Source organism: Scleropages formosus, chromosome 18 (assembly GCF_900964775.1).
Source record: "Scleropages formosus chromosome 18, fSclFor1.1, whole genome shotgun sequence".
Lineage (NCBI taxonomy): Eukaryota > Metazoa > Chordata > Actinopteri > Osteoglossiformes > Osteoglossidae > Scleropages > Scleropages formosus.
In genome coordinates, this window is record NC_041823.1 from 7914510 (window position 1) to 7931774 (window position 17265).

At 46.4% G+C, this 17265-nt stretch overlaps 1 protein-coding gene across 2 annotated transcripts in view; it reads left to right on the top strand.

Annotated features, from left to right (window-relative positions):
- cdkal1 (CDK5 regulatory subunit associated protein 1-like 1) overlaps positions 1-17265 on the top strand; it is a 298983-nt gene that overhangs the window by 106989 nt on the left and 174729 nt on the right. For both annotated transcript variants that reach the window (XM_018762985.2, XM_018762984.2), the window contains exon 8: positions 9694-9797. In XM_018762985.2, coding sequence (XP_018618501.1) covers positions 9694-9797 — 104 coding nt within the window. The remainder of the gene's footprint in view (positions 1-9693; positions 9798-17265) is intronic.

Genomic DNA, 17265 nt, shown 5'->3' on the forward strand with positions numbered 1-17265 from the left:
TCACAGGGGTTCAGAAGCATCTCTCTGGGGCGCAAGATTCACGAGCCGGACAGTGTGTATCAATGCCTTGCGTTGAGCTCCCATAAGCACGTATCCCTAGGTTTGTGGGTCTTGCGCTGCTATTCACCGATCACATGACACATCAGCAGCCAATAAATAAAAGCGTCCTTCAACACTTGTTCAAAACCAGTGTCGAAACCTCTGGCATCATTGAAATTTTCTTGGTGGGAATGATGGAGCCCTTTGGAAAGCGTCTCAAGGAGGTGCTTTGTACTGGATGGAGAGCAGCGTACCGGTAGATGTTCTTTGTGAAAAGGATCCTCCAAAAGTGTATTCTAGCACGTTCTGTGAGTCACTCGTTCTGCACGCTACGCCGTTTTCGTTCTCGGAGCGTTCAGTCCGATGTTTTTATCCACGGAGATATAATTCTCATTTAAGTCGCATCTATTATTTATTCCAGTAGACCTGCGCACTCGAGCTGCGAGCAGACGTGATCCTCAGGAAGCTGTGATAGAGCAAAGACAGAGATACGGCTGGTTGTCATTGCCATCCTTATTAATAAAACACACGTGACGAATCTGTGTCTGGACAGAGCTTCAGAGCTGCATTTAATTGTGGCTATTGATTTTCCACAGAGTGAGTAAATGAAAAACTCAGATTAATTATACATAATCAGGTTTAGGGGATATGATGTTGGGGACAAAATGAGACGTTTACGCTCCCCTGGGATGGCTGTTTGGTGAAGAATGTGCTCACCTGCCCAGACTCCGTGATGGGAAAGGGGCATCTTTTAAACGGACGCCTGATTTGATCTAGGGAGGTGGTCCGGGTGCCGAACGTGACAAGTGTTCCTGTTCAAGGTCCTGGGGCGGTCGAGACGAAAGCAGCGACGCGGATGAAGAATGCAGAAGCGTCCAGGCCCTCCCGCACGCCGCCACAATAAGACCCCTCTAACACCGCAGCTGTGCATGTTTGGGCTTTTGAATTTTTAGAAATATGGTGATTCTGCTTCGTGTTTGATTTGACTTAATTATGGGAAGTACGCTGCAAACGTGTCAATTTTCTGCACCTGCATCCACAGTTAATATACAAGAGGGCTGTCATTTGGTTAGGGGAGTAGGGGGAGGGGGGACAATCACCAAACTGCGATAATGGGCGACTGAAATGGCGTATTTCTAAAGTCTGCAACAAGGCTGCTTTGTTATTCGGCAAGGAGGAACGACGAGGTTACGCGTATAATAAAAAAAAGTAATTACCATTAATTTGCAAACACAATAAAATGAAAACAGTTTGTAAATTTGCGGTGTGCGGGCTGTGATTTATGGTGCTGACGGCATTTGTCACGGCCGGGAGGAAAAACGGGCATCGGAGACTAATCGCGCTGTGTAGCTTCACCGCCTGAGTCCTTAGTGCCCGACAGCCGCAAGCCGTCGTGCTGTGCAGTACCAGCTTACCTCCCTCCCCCTGTATGCTCACCCTTGTGTGGGAAAACTAGATGTGGCCCACAGACCTCATAACTCCTGTTTACCCATTTGTACAGCTGCGTAATTTTTACTGGACTAATTCAGGGTAAGTACCCTGCTCGAGGATACTACAGCCTAAGGTCCGATTCAAACCAGCAATCTTTGGGTCCAAAGGCAACAACTGTAACCGTACGCTACTAGCTGCCCCTACAGCAGGGTGACACACTGGCATAGTGGGTAGCACTGGTACTTCAGACTTCCTGGACTGCGCATTCAGACTTGGCTTCAGCTGTGGCTCAGCGTGCGTGAAGTTTGCGTGTTCTTCCCTTGTTCACGTTTGTTTCGTCTGGGTGCTCCCGTTTGCCTCCCACAGTCTAAGATGAACCGATGACTCTAAACTGCCCTCTGTGTGTGTGTGTGTGAGAACAAGTATGTGTAATTGCCCTCTGATAGACCAGCGTCCTGTCCAGGGTCTATACTGTCTGACGCTTCTGGGATAGGCTCCGGATCACTGTGACCCTCCCTTGGGCATTCATTTACTTTTAAAGTATGTACGGATTATACGGTGCTGATACACACCCTCCCGCTACGTAGCTATACTGTTCTTGGGACGTATGAAAAACAACAGATTAACACCGGTTTGCGTTTCCTCCTTTCAAATAGAGGGTTTTTAATGAACACGTGTGATTATACATACAGTAAGTGGACTGTGTTCTTTGTAATTAAAAGGGAGCAACTCCTTTTAGCCCACTAGTCCCCTCTGGGAATAAATAACAATTATTATCTTGGCCGCCTGTATAGTTTTACTATGGAGAATAATTAATTTCCATACCTAATTCTTAAAAATAAATCCAGTATGTCACGTATGCTATGAGGCATAACACACTGTACGTCGGAACGGCGAAATTCAGCAAAGAAAAGCAGGATGTGTTTCAAGTTTTGAAGGAAAGAAAAAAATATTAGTGAAGTTTAAAGCAAAACGGAATAGGCCTGTGCACACTTTGTAATTTAAATTTTCTTGGCAATTACAGCATAGAAAATCTCCGGCTTTGACAGTACATTATAGCAGGGACAAAATTAGAAAGAGGCCATCAAACAGGATCACTAATGACCGGGTGTACCCTGCAGTCGGCTTCACGGGCCGCCATTGTGGATTGATTAAAGGAAATTTGGCCATGATAATAATTGCACCCAGTAATGGAAGGTATGGCGAACGGTTAATGAGTAAACAGCAAGTACACCAGCGTCTTGCTCAGGCTCCCCTTCTCGCTCATGTGAATGAGTTGATGGGGTTGGACTGCGGCGCAGGGCATGATGGGATTGCGGAGGATTAGACAGGGTTCAGGTCGAGGAGAGAGTGTAGCAGCTGAAGAGTCTGTACAGCTGTGTGTGTGTGTGTGTGTGTGTGTGTGTGTGTGTGTGTGTGTCCGTCCGTTTGTGTCTCTCCTGCCTCGTCTCACAGATCTGGACCACTTCTCCCCCGCTGTTTATCAAAGTAATGTATGGACTTTTTTTCAGCTCCACTGGTCTGGGCAGATTACTCCATTTCTGTGTGTGTGAGTGCGTTTACTCCCTACCCCCCCCCCAAACGTGATTTTATCGCATCCCCTCAACTGCAAGCCACTTTCACCATCTTTTACATTTACTCATTTAACAGACACTTTTCTCCAAAGAGACGTACACATTATAGAAAATACAATTTGCGCGTTACCTTGGAGAAAGAGACATAGTTGCAGATGTGTTTTAAAACCTACATCTAAGGTATTCCTCTTTGCTTCTGTTCCAGATTCCGAAATCGTTTCTGCTTCACACCCTTGTCTACGGCCTGAATACTTGAACGCTACAGTAAAGCTTAAACACGTGTAGCTGCATTGTGCGTTTTGATCTGCTTCAATCCAGCGTCTCATACGACACCCGCCTTCTGTATAGAGCAGTGTCGTGAGTATAACTTCCATCTTTATGTTAGTGAAGCTCTGCCATTTGCACTTCTCCTGGCTTCCAGCTGTAATTGTTCCTCGCCTGGCTGGAGAGTGAAAACGGCGCTTTACTCGCACGCGGTGCGATCGGGGATTTCGGTACAGGTGTCGGCGCACGCCGCTCCCTGCAGCACGTCTGCCCGTTGCGGGAAAGCTGGTGTTTTTCCCGGGATTAGAGACCGCCGAAGACGTGCTGTTAATTAAAAGCTCCACTTCTCTATGTGTTTCTCCTCACTTCTCGCAGGCTTTGCCAGCACATCACATCTTGTGTGTTGTTTTTGTACCTCTAAAAACCGGTTGGCAACAGAGGAGGAGGAGGAGGAGAAGAAGGGCAGGAGGAAGGTGCCCGTGAAGAGCCTTCGGCCTTCAATTCCGCCCCCGAAGGAGACATCCGAGATCTGGCAGCTCACCGCCAACTCGACGGACACTGGAGCACGAGGGTCATAGCGAATGAAATCAAACCGTCGCTTCGCCTCTCCTAGGGGCGACACCACGAGTGGGAGTTGTACCGCATTTTACGTAGCCCGTTTGTCGGCAGAAAAACAAAAGTCGGACACCCTGTTCAAGTACCGTGAACTCGCCGCGTCCGCAGTGTATTTTGAAGGCGGGAAAAGTTTGGGCTCTGAACTGCTCTCCTCTGCGAGGGGCGCGGGGCGCACAAGCCGCTCTTTGTTTAAAACTCCACGAGCTCCCCGATGACAGCTGTACTTCACCGAGATAAAGCTGGCGCTGTTTACAGATTTTCTTAATCCTAATAACCCTCTTAGGCTGTGCGGCAGCCAAGATATAATTGTCCTCTGCAGTATGATTGAGGACACATTACATGTATTAAAAATGTGTTTTAAACATCTGGCTTACATTTTATTTAGGGCCTGTGAATTGCCCCAAGCAGGCCAGCATGTGTATATTTAGTTTGTATGCACATGCACGTCTGCTTTATTTATTTAGTTTTTTAACGGCTTCTCACATGTTGCTTTTTTTTCTTTCCGGAAGAAGTAGCTGGAATGCCAAAGAAGGGTTAGTTGTGTAAATAAGTTTTTGTTTTTTAAATAACTCCAGTGTTTTCTTGTTCATGTCTGAGAACGTGGACCGCGTGCTGATATAGTCGCTCAGTAATTCAGACCAAAGTGAGGACTAACTGTAGGAAATTCACTTACTGCTTTGCACCCGTCGGTTTTCTAAAGCATCAGAAATAATGCTTAAAGTATCGTAAATAACGTTTTATTTTTTTTCCCTCTCTCTTCCAGCTTGTAGCTCAGAGCATGTGAACAAAGAGGCACTAAATCAACGTTTTGTTGCGTTTCATGCAGAAGTCCATGTGCTGCAGCCCTTAAGGACTCGCTGCTTGCATTCAACAAGTTTTACTGGTTTTTTTTAACCTGCAGAAATGGAATAATAACGAAGGCTGCATTTTATGAGGCCTGTTTGTTATCATTAAGCCTGAACTAGCCAGAGATCGACTGCTTAGATGATTGCGCTCTCGTGTAAGAGCGCAGCAACAGTTTCTCTTCTTTCTCCTCTATTCAGCTGTGTCTGTGCACAAGATGTGTTGCTTTATGGATTAGTGTGGTATTAATAGCCTGTATTAAAATCAATCATCGCGGCCTGTTGAGATTGACCTGGGGAGGAGATACTCGAGACGGGAAGTGTGGAGTCGCCTTTTCGATTTCGTGCAGATGAACGGCCGCAGCCATCGCGTATTTCCGTGTTTGTAATGCGTGTCGTTGCCGTGGGTCGTTTTGGTTTTAAGGACGAATCGAACAGTTTGTTTTGCTCTCTGCGTGTTCGCCAGTACCAAGCCGAGCGGTACCTGTGGTGTGACGCCGGCGCGTCCTCGTTTTCGGCTCCACGCTCCATTAAACCTCGCGTCCCGTTGCGCTCGCGTGCCGCCCGTCACAGATACTCACTCCCTCTCCTGCCAAATCCATCTTGAGGACTTTTGCCATGAGTTTATTCTTTGCTCCCTTTAAGGAAGAGTTTATGAGACCCCCCATGATCTATTCCCAACTTTCGCTAAATTTCCAAACACTTTTTGATGCCTGTATTATGAAGTTTTGATTAACGTGAGAAAACTTGTATGGCAGTAGCTAGTTTATAAACCCCTTCATGTTGTTGCACTTTATTTCATCGTATTTGATCGCTTGTTGAAACTTTCGTGTCCTTTTGGTGAAGTCAGCATTTTGTCCTGTGACCTTTCGCTTCTGGGAATCTTTGATGTAACAGAGCTACTCTGGGATTTGGAAGTGCTGAAATGTCTCTTTGAAATCATGACTTATGAAGGAATTTGCTGTATAAGATTATGATGACATATTATGAGTTAATGCCACCTCTGCGAATATAAGTGTTCCCTGCTGTACTTTTTTTAAAAAGGAGAGCGTGGTAAATAATCTAAAATCAGAAATGTGCGCAGCTTGAATGAATGAATACACTTTTCTCATTCCCTTTGACTGTTAAGTTCACAACACACCATGATACTTTGGACCCTGTTTTACTGAGTAAGACACTGGCATTGTTCTGCTCTTGGATTGTTTTGCATATCATGTATTTTCAAAACTTTCTCCAGAAAAGGTGTTTGTGAGCACATGAAAATAATCATGAGTTCCCAAACAATAATAATTGCTGGGTGCTGTACTTATCTCCAGCTGTGTGGTAAGACTTGAACTCCGAGCACCTCCTTCATTGGCAACCGCAAGCGATCAGTCACTCGGGGTGAAGTTTGATGGCTCGTCCTTCCTCCGCCTTCTCGTTTCGGCCCTCTCCGTCTCGCCGAAACAAAGCGATTATTTAGACTTGCTTTGACCGCGCTTGGCTCGCGTTCGGCGTCTGCGAGTGGGAAAACTTTGGAAACATGCCCTGTCTGCCCTCCATTTCCTATATCCTTAAAGGACAAGAATGAGCGGATCCACGGTTTGGATGAATGACGGTCCTTTTCCCCCGGTGTTGCTGTGCACGGCCTTACGCTTGACATTTTACTCGACGAGTTTCACTTGGATCAGCGGGCTTCAGAAAAGGAGCATATCCCAAACGCTGCTCGCAGATTTTGCAGAGAAAACACATGAAACGGCACTCGGAGCAGAGCCTGGACGTCGTGGCGGGCGGATGGCGGTCTGTGGGTGCTGGTGGTCCGGACTGGGGACGGGGGAGCGTCGACTAAACACTGTCGAGACACACTCTACCCACAGGGGTTTCGTTTGTGTCCGCAGTCTCCCGTAATTTGCTCTAATTAAGTGTGCGAGGGTCCGACCGCTGGGGTCGGTGTGAGGGAAACGGTGTCACTGTAAACCCCCCCAGCCCACATCCCGCAGGCGACATGCCCACCCTCAGCTCAGAGTTACGCATCTTTCCTCGTGTCTCAGTCTCCCTGTGCGGCCTCTCCGCTCACTCCTTGTTTTGACTGCGGACTCCTTTTGTTCCCCCCCCCCCTTCCCGTTTGTGGAAGCAGCGTCAAAGCCGCCGTGTTTGCGTCCTCTGGGCCCTTATTATTTCAGTGGCTGCGTTTCAGCTCCCAGCACCTTACCTGCCCGGGCCGGTGCGGTGCAAAACGAGGGTCTGATCGTTGCTGCTTTGTTTTTACGCTTTGGCTGATGACACGCAGGGCAAGAATGCGCCGTCCTCATTTGACTCCGGTGCCGCTGTAAACCCGCCCCACATCTGCTGTGTGATCTGGGAGCTCGGAGACTCCCGGTGCCGCGTCCGCGCTGGAGTTTCCAGTCGCTCTCGTTCAGAGGTGCCGGGCGCGGTGTTACGCTGTCGTGTGGCCGCAGTTCGACTTTGTCACACGGGATGCTCCGTTTCAACCGCGGTGTTTTCGTTGTTTCTGGTTTCGGTGCAGTTTTGTGGCAGCTTAACACTCTTTATGTTAGACTAAGCAGCTACAGTTAACGCTGATCGTTTAAACGAACCCTTTGCTTTATTTTCTCTTTTATTTCTTGTGTTTTGGAAACTCCTGGGATGTGTTACTATTTAATGATCATTAATGATCAGAAGAGTGCATATGAATATATATGCATCTCTATGCACATATACACAAGTAACTACTCAGTTAGAATGTCTATGCCCTTAACACAATTAGTGTAGAGGAACAGAAGCTCTGTCACCTGGGTGGTCTCTATTCCTCAGTGCCACTCGGTTATGTGTCACTGTTTTTGTGTGAAGAGCTCCGTACCTTCAGCACGAAGGAAATACACTGTCTGTGTGTGTGATTTGTGTCCAGGACAAACTTACGAGCAGCAGTGTGATGTCGGTGCGGTTTATTTAAATCTCATATTCCCCAGGTGTCCAGTGCTATGAGTGTGGAGTTGTACTTCTTGAACGCAGCCAGTACCGTTGCTCTCGTTCGCGAAGCGGGCAAAGCGCTCCAGTCGCAGCCGCCCGAAGGAAGGAAGAGTGCCTCTCTCGGGAGAACCAAGGAGAGGCTGGATGTGTACTGCTGAGGAGGATGGGCGACCTTCCGAGAGAGGTCATCTTCACAGGAGGTGCCCTTGGAGCTGTGCACGTGCGGGTGCGCGCGCGCGTCTCAGTAACCGGTATAATGAACCTCCTTGCCTGCTTTAAGTTACACTCAAATGTTTTTGACACTCCAGTAAAATACAGTATTTGTCCAGGATGTAGGAGTATTTACCTGTGGCTCTTGAGTGAGTGAAAGGATCAGGAACAGGAGGAGTCGGTTTGGGGTGATGAGGTGCACACAGTAGAAGTCCACACCACCCCAGCAGTTTTTCTCACAAACGTATCACCTGTGGTATACATGTTTGTTTTTATTTGGGCTCTTACATCGCAGTGCTGCTCAGGGGCCTGCAGAAGAGCCCAGATGAGTTGCAAAGCTCCACATCTGGTGTCTTGTTCTCACATGGAAATGAATTGACACTTCTGACCTTTTGCTCTTGCTTTATGGGTGTGGGCATATTTGCAGTTCTTCAGTGCACAGTGTCAATCTCTCAAACGATAAGAGGGGACAAAAATTACCATTAATTTGTTTCTTTATATAGCTGTAGGAACTGTAGGAGTGTCACTAAGTCAACCGCTGTATGGGTTCTGTATGGATGTGTGTCTATATATGGGTTAAATGGAAGATTTGTAAGACACAGCTCCTACATCTTATTAGAACGTAGTAAAATGTAGTGGGAGCTGAGCACCGGTGGCCTGCACTGCGGGCGCTGGAAGGCGCTAGAACACGTTAGTACAGAATACGGGGGAAACACTGGGGACACAGCGGCCGCTCTGCTCACAGAATCTGAAACGGGGTTTGGGGAGGAGGGGTGATCTGTTTTGTTGGCCTACTTCCTGTTGAAAGGGGAGGCTGGGTGTTTTCCCACTACTATTCCAGCTTTGTGGGAGGGGAGAATGGACTGGGGGAGTCCCTCCATGTCTGGGTCATGTGACAGTCTGTTCTTCTGGTGTGCCCTCCAATCCAGGGACCTGCTGCAAATGGATCTTCTCCAGTACGGTTAAATTTTAACTTACTGGGTCACAGAAAAGGTGGCATAGTAGGTAGCACTGGTGCCTCACAGGTTCTGAACCATGTGTTTGGGTGTGGGTTTGAATGTGGCTCAGTCTGCGTGAAATTCAAATGTTGTCACTCTGTTCTCATGGGTTTCCTCCAGGTGCTCTGGTTTCCTCCCAGAGTTCAAAGTCGTCGCTCTAGTGAATGGGTGACTCTAATTGCCCTCATTGTGTGTGTGTGTCAGTGAAAAAGTGTGTGCGATTGCTCTGTGATGGATTGACATTCCATCCAGGGAGTACCCTGTGTCATGCCCTGTTCTTCTGGGATTGACTGTGGACCATCGCAACCCTCCAATGAATAAGCGGCTGATGAAAGTGGAGCGGAGAAATAGCTCATATGGGTCACTGAACCACAAATGAATCAGCTGATATTTTCAAAAATCACACTTTTTTCCCTCTTTTTAATTGTAATGACATGGATGTATTTTAATTTTGAGGTTGACTTCCTGACCGAGGGCACCCAGAAGTGCAAAACGCAAAGGCTCAGCTTCGGTTCATGTCTAGAGGTGTGGTTTATTATTATTTGCATTATTTATTCAATTTGGTAGTGCTTTTTCATAGTGACTTACACATTTATAGAGCAGGGTACTTTTTGCTGTTCAGAGTAGGTACTACAGGTGGGATTCAAACCGGGTTGATCCAGGTTGGTTGCTGCAAGTGTCCGTGCAGCAGTGAAGCAACGCTGCAGGCGCTCAGTGCCCACACCACTTGTGTGAAACAGAGTAACGGTGTGGTTTTCCCTCCCTTGACAGGTGTCTGAATGCCTGCACCTACTGCAAGACGAAGCACGCGAGAGGGGAGCTGGCCAGCTACCCCATAGAAGAGCTCGTGGAGAGGGCCAGGCAGTCCTTCCTGGGTGAGCACAGGTTCACATACTGTTGACAACAAGCATTACTTTTGGGGTTTATCTGCATTTAGTCACCGTGGCAAAAAAAAAAAGCATAAACAGAGGGAAGTGTTCTGTTTTTGGTACATGTTTGGATCAGAGATGATTTGAAAGCAAGATTTAAAACCTGGCTCCAGAAAACAGACTTTGACAGCGTCACCGGCCTCTTTGGGAGATATCACGCAACGATCTGACTTGATTAGATGTTTGATTTCTACCAGGTTTCTGTGGAGGAGAGACACCCCACACACACCCCCACACACCCCCACACACCCCACTCCAACCACCCAAAGCAGCGCAGCTATTTCTGGAGTTTGTCATCATCGCTGCCGCGGTCGCTAGGCAGACGGCCGGCTGAAAACCGCGCTGCAACCGGCTGCAACCAATCAGCTGAGCGGACCAATCAGCGTCGTGGCCTGGAGTCGGCAACGGCTGGCAGTCGCCGCTGTTTACCGCTCGCAGCTCACCGTCACACGTACTTGTTGGTGTTCGTGCTGTTTGCGCAGGTATTGTTATGCATTGGGTGAGGATTAGATTTAAATGAGAACAACGTCAGCGGCGCTAAGCTGATTGAGGGACGATTTCAGGTTGTGTTTGTGAGACACTGACCACATTTTAATCCCCACCCCCAGCACCCATAAATCTTGCCAGTTCTGTTGCTGGGTTGTGTTAAAGATCTGGCTGAACACATACAAATAGGGACTCTTTTTTTATTCACCTTAGATGCGAGGCTTTTAGTGTGTGGGATAAATAAATTACTCATATTGCACGTTGGGATGTTTATCAGTGTTATTGTTTTCTTAAGTAATGCACCGGAACATATGCGACCCTGATTTATGTGTGGTCCAGGTTCGGGACCAGAACATGCCTTTTTTAAAAGTGTGTCTGGTGCGGTTGGACTGTATGTCTTTCCGTTTTTCTTCCCCCCCCTCCCCATAACAGCGGCATTCAGCAACGAGGCACACAGCGCAAAAGTATAGCCAGTTAAAGGAAGAAGTGCTGCAAAGTGGGCCTGTCATTATATTGGCACGTCATACAACTCTGGTCTTGCGAACCTCCACTCAGGTTGCTGGTTCAAGTCCTGGTTGTTGTCCCTCTTTTGGACCTTAGAAGAGCGGTACTTAACTTGCTCCTGTGAAATACCAACGTGTTATAAGTGTTTAAAAAATGTGAGTCATTATAGAAGACGAGAATCCGTGAAGCAGCAATATGTTATTATTATTATTTTATTTTATTATTTTTTTTATTATTATTGGATTGCAGTAGTTGTGGGCTCTTGCTGCTGTAACACTCAGTATTACCTTTCCAAATACTGCGGTAGGGCTGCAGTGGGATGAGTGTGGCAGTGAACGATGGCGATATTTCACCCCAGGTTGTTACCTGCCCCCGAGGGGCGGCAGATCAAGTTGCAGAAGTTCTGCAGTGTCAGGAACCGAGAGAAGCTGAGCCAAGGTGGCCGCGGCATGCTGTTACAGATGCAGGAAGGAGAAGGCCGCGGACCGTTGGTGTTTTATCAGTAAGCGATGGAGTAAAACGGGAAGTTGAGAACGGCAGGCGTGTCAGCACTCATGTTTTTATTGTTCTTGCGCAACGGCTCTTTGTCTCACTGTTTGTTTTGGACTGTTGATTGACCCTGTTTTTGGACAGGGTGATGCTCTGGAGTAAAGTGATCTCAGCGACACCTCTGACCTGCAGGAGAAACAAATATTAACATGGAACTAATTAAATGCAATAAGAGCTCTTAGTTTGATCTTGTTTTGTAAGCAATCACCTTGTGTGTTATCATAATGGTTTTTCAGATACAGTGTGTGTGTGTGTGTGTGCGCCTGCGGTTTAGCCCGATGTGTGTTGACCATTTACACCTGTTTTACAGCATCCAGTCCCTCCTTCAATCTTTTGTCCTTTTCACTGTCAAGGTAATTTTTGTTACATTTATTAATTTAGCGGATGCTTTTCTCCAAAGTGACGTACAGCAGTTAGTATTTATCAGGCACTTTTATCCAAGGTGACTTTCAGTGCTAGATACACTGCACAGAACTCCTTACAACCATTCTCCCATTTACATATTGGAGCAATGTAACACACGCACAGTCACACATATCGGACAATTCAGTCACAGCTTCACTTTTTTCAATTTATATGACGCTTTTCTCCAAAGCGACTTACCATCTTAAGCTTTCTACAATTATTTAATTGGGCCGCATGGTGGCACAGCGAGTAACGCTGTTGTCTCACAGCTCCTGGGTGGGGTGTGAAACCGTGGGTTTAATTTCCCCTCAGTCTGTGTAGAGTTTGCGTGTTCTCCCTGTGTCTGCGTGGGTTTCCTCTGGGTGCTCCGGTTTCCTCCCGCAGTCCAAAGACATGCTGTTCAGGTTCCCCCATAGTGTGTGAGTGACAAAGAGAGTGTGTGTGTTCCACTGATGTATAGATGAGTAACCCAGTGTAAGGAGTGTATCTAGCAGTGTAAGTCACCATGGTGAATAAGGTGTGTGGGCTGATAACACTACATAGAGTTCGTTGGAAGTCGCTTTGGAGAAAAGCATCTGCTAAATAAATAAATGTACAGCAATGTTTTTACTCATTTATACAGCTGGGTAATTTATACTGCAGCAATTTAACGCAAGTACCTTGCTCAAGGGTACTACAGCTGGAGGTCAGATTCAAACCTGCGGTCTTTGGGTCCGAAGGTAGCAGTACCAGCCACTACGCAACCAGCTGTCCCCACTTAAAACACATGTCTGTGGACTGTGGGAGGAAACCAGAGCATCCAGAGGAAACCCACATGATCATGGAGAACATGTAAACGCCACACCCACTGTGCCATAGTTAAATTCACTGGAAGTGAGTAATAAGCAGGAATGTGGTGTACTGTCACATTATGAGGTGATGCCACAAGCCATTTGTTTGGTCTTCGGTGATGAGCCGATGACAATGTCCTTCCCTGGTGGTACAGCCAAGCATCAGTTCCCAGCACTGGATCACTTCCACTGCCATCCTTGTTGGGCTTTGTACCCCACCTTCCAGCACTTCCCGGTGCGGGTGGACCCTGGAGCTCGGCCCAGTGAGTGCATGGGTTGGCTCGGCTGATCCCTACAGCTCTGCTGTAATCGGTCTCAATGCCGTCAGCGCTAAAATAACTCTGGCTGCCTCCCGCCAAGCTAGGCAACAGAGCAGCACACATGAAGTCACACATTTGATACGTTTAAATAGTGTTGATTTTCCTTACTTTGCTTTTCTTTTGTTTAAGACCAGCGTTCTTTTAGAATTGTACCTGCATTTATCTCATGAAATTCTGCTGAAGAAATGAGCTCCACAGTGCTCATTTTCAATGTGCTTTGAATAAAAGCATCAGCAGGAATGCTAATTTGTGTAAGTATCTGTCGAAAGTGTAGATTTATTAATTTAGCTTGTAGTTTTAAAGGAATTATGAATTTATTCAAATGTGATTTGAGGTAAAGAGCCGTGCCAGACGGCAGTAGAAAATTGAGTCTTTAATTAACGTGAGTGAAATGTAGTGAGTTACTTAATCCGGCCGTGCTCCTTACACACGACCCTTTCCTGACGCTGCCATGAGGCCTGCTGGTAATGTCCTTTGCCGTACAGTTGATGGAAATGATGCCAGAAAGGGGGTGACACCATGAGACACGTAGAGAAGATTTGAGCCTCGCCTCGATGGAGAGCAGATTGTCTCCCTTTAAGTCAAACCTTCAGTCTCCTCTAGATTCTGTTCTTGCCCTTCTTTTTAAGAACTCAGAATCAATGCTTTGTCAGTGCTTCTCCCACGGGACAGTGCATTTCATACAGTTCAGTGCATTCAGGTACAAATAGGTGGGGTAGTGATTACAGCTGTAGCCTTGCCTATGAAGGACCTGATTTGAATTCCTGCCTCTGTTATTGTACCCTTAACCCGGATGTGTATAATAGACGTTGTCCTGCTGTATAAAAGCGTAAATGATTGTAAGTAACTTGGTGTGCAAACCTTACATTGCATGCAGTCTGTGAGAAAGGCATCAACAGAACAGTTGAGAATAATAATGTTGGGAAGCCAGGCGCTTTTTGAACAAAACACTTCTTTTAACTTGTCTCCAGTCAGCAGGATGGAGATGGAGTCATCGTGAGGTTTACATTTCCAATATTAAGTTTCTGGAGTCTATACTTTGCAGTGACATAACAACATGTTCCTCTTGGTTTGTTAATGTGGAAAACAGTATTGCATGACGCATAAAATTTTAATGTAGCATATATGTATACCAATATGATGTAACAATTGTAAATATTGTAATAAGAATATAAATCTAATTAAGACGTAACAGATTACATAAAGTATTGGATCAGTGGTTTTGTGTTTTGAACATTGTTGTTCTTGTTGCGGTTAATTGAATGTTGCAGTGTTTTGTGTAGTTTATGTTTCCAGCTCTGAATTCATTAGCTGTGTAAAGTGTTCAGAACTGCTGCTCTCAGCAAGTCGCCGCTTGCTTACCCTTTTCAGTGGTACTGTCGGCTGCCCCGTGCCTGACTGTTTCTGCCACTGTGTGACAAATGGGGATGTTTGTTTTTCTTCTTGTGTGCAGCACATTTGTTTGTGATGCCTTTCGGTGTTGTTACCTGCGGTTTGGAGACGGACACGCACATACACGCACGTGCGCACGCGAACTCCCCCTCTGGGGACGCTGTAAGCTGTCCACAGCGGGACAGGACTCATGTTATGTGGAGACACATGACTGGCCCCCACCCAGGTCACGGCTGCGCACTTCCAACCCTTCCTGTCCTCGCTTCACTGACGTCAGGACTTTTCACAGGTCCGCCTCCCGATAGCCCACCGACTGCTTGTTGACCCCTCGACACCGGCCGTTGTCCGCAGACTGTTTGCGGCAAACCGCTCGCCGTCCTTTATGTTTACATTAGAGAGCTATTGCAGTGGAAGGCGTACGTGCAGAACAGTGACCTCACTGAGACCCCATTGCTCAGGGTATGGCTTCTTTACAAAGGACTGCTGCAATTCTTCTTTAATGCTCCAAGAGGAAGGACCTGGAAGTCGGCATTGCCCCCCGGAGACTGGGAATTCCTCCTTCTGCCTCGAAACTAAACTAAAGTAAAGTAGTGAATAATTAATGCAGCTTACATCTGCCTTAGCGGAAAATGCTACATAGGTAATTGTCCATTTGATGTCTGGAGAAGTGTCTTCCTTCTTCCGAGGCTGGTTGGCCTGTTGGCCGTAAACCTAACCAGAGTCGTGTCAACGGCTTTTGGTCTTGGGTTCATCTCAGGATCACGAAGAAGAATGTGTCAACCTGCAGCTGGTTACCATGCCTGCTTAACACATGTGCTTTTAGTCCCATGAACATCTAGTTTCCATGGCTCCCGGTTGCCTCTTTAAACAGTGAAAAGAAGCCGATGACGTGGAGAGAAAGCAAGTGACCAGCGACCACAGTTTGGACGTTTGAGACTCCGGTGCCTGTTTGCCATTCATTTTGCCTCGAGCAGATAAACTCTGCCTTTGAGTTCAACAAATCTGAGTTCAAGCTTTGTCCTGGGAGAACAATCAGGGAAGTGTCACATAAACTTGGCAACAGCTAGAACACCAGGTGCTTAGCTCATCATCAGACAGGAACTGACCCCCCTCCCCAGCACCGGCCTGTCAGACTTGTACTGACATACAACAGCACTGAATGCACAAAGTAGTTAACATCATTAAGACTTCGGCATTCTCTGCCTAAGCCCATTGACCTGGGATTTGGACCCAGCGATTTCCTGGTCAACGATCACTTCTGCTTACCTCAGAACTGCTGACGTCCTGTACGGAGCTTCATTGAATAAGGACTGATTGGTTTCATGAATAAGGAATACCAACCGCTGTAAACGAGGCCTGTCCCACAATGGCATGTAGTAAAGAATCACGTACTGCAGTCACAATGGGTCTTTGCTCTGTGTGTCAACCGGATGCTCTTCTTTTTGTCGTTGTTATTCGCTTCAGTTTTTAATTACAGGTTAAACTCGACCCTGAAAAGAGGGAAGGATGTTTGCGAAATGTTGTGGAATAAATCACTCCATTTCATTGCCGTGTTTGGGCACAAACATCCTTGAAATCTGTGATAAATCGGCATTGGATATCATTCCAGCCAGGTCAGAAGCACTGATCTGAATTACAACCCAGAATCTGACATCAAAGTATGTGTATGGATTATTTTTTCTCCTTTTTGCATCATTAGCCTCACACCCACAAAATTATTTAAAAAGACTGCTTTGATTCGATGGAGAATTTGCTTGCTTATTTCTCCCACTTTCTGGCTCTTTCAATGTGGTGAAATTAACATTAATTACTTAACAGCGGGGTGCCCATTACTTCACTTTTTATGAGAAATCCATATGTAGAATGGCCACTGATCTCCGATGGCGGTGCTCTTACTGCTCCTTGGCGCTGCGGTAGCCCTCCTTTGAGAATTCACGTTTTGCTGCACGGCTGATCGTTACAACCCCATGTCAAAGACGCGTCGACCTCGCCACCGGACAGGCTGCGTGGAACCCGGCTTTGCTGCGGAGGATCTGAGTTTCATATGCGGGCAGCATTTAGCTGTTTTCGTCCGCAGTGGACACGGTCATGAGGGTTTGGCTGCCCGAATGTTGCCTTCTTCCAGCGGTGCCGGTACAGAGCTAAGGGGATGCTGGGTAGTGAAGCGGTGAGGGCTGTAGCCTTCCGGTCTGAAGGTTATTGGTTCAGATCCCTTGATCAGGGTACTTAACCCTGAACTGATAAGGTAAGAATACCCTGCTGTATACCTGAGTTGATTACTGTGAAGTTGGATAGTCTATGTTGTACAACACCCTAATGAAAGGTTCCAGTTAAATAAATAATGATTAATAATAATGAAAGCTTTGCGACGCAGTAGCAACATTGTAATATGCAGGGAACATTGTTGTTTTTCCTGCGGTCACATCTTTGACCTCAGTATTCAACTATAATGCAGTTATTTTATATTTTATGCCTTCTTTCATTGTAACTGTGGCTTTTTTTAAAAAAGAAAAACATATAAGATAAAGTGTGTTTTGAACGATCTGTGTGTATGTGTGTGTGTATATGTATGTTTGTATAATTTTAAAAAAGCCCAGGTAAAAAAGACAAAAGATGGAAAACAATATTGACACACGTTCTGGTAAACTATTCAGTGAAGTAGCTATGATAACTTGAATATTGTTAAAATGGTTAAACGTTGTGAATATTAAATTTTAAGATTGCTACAAAAGGGTTCTTAAGAGCAGTTGGTGTTATTAAACACATTTACAATAAATGCAGGACGCACCTTGCTGAAGGCCCAGTCTTTCTCCCTTCCTCCGAGTATTTTAGGACATTTTGCATTTATATAGGCTACTTAACACAAGTGAGGCGAAGGTTTTCAGGAGGAGATTTGACTGACATGGTAAACATAGGCAGATTAAAGTA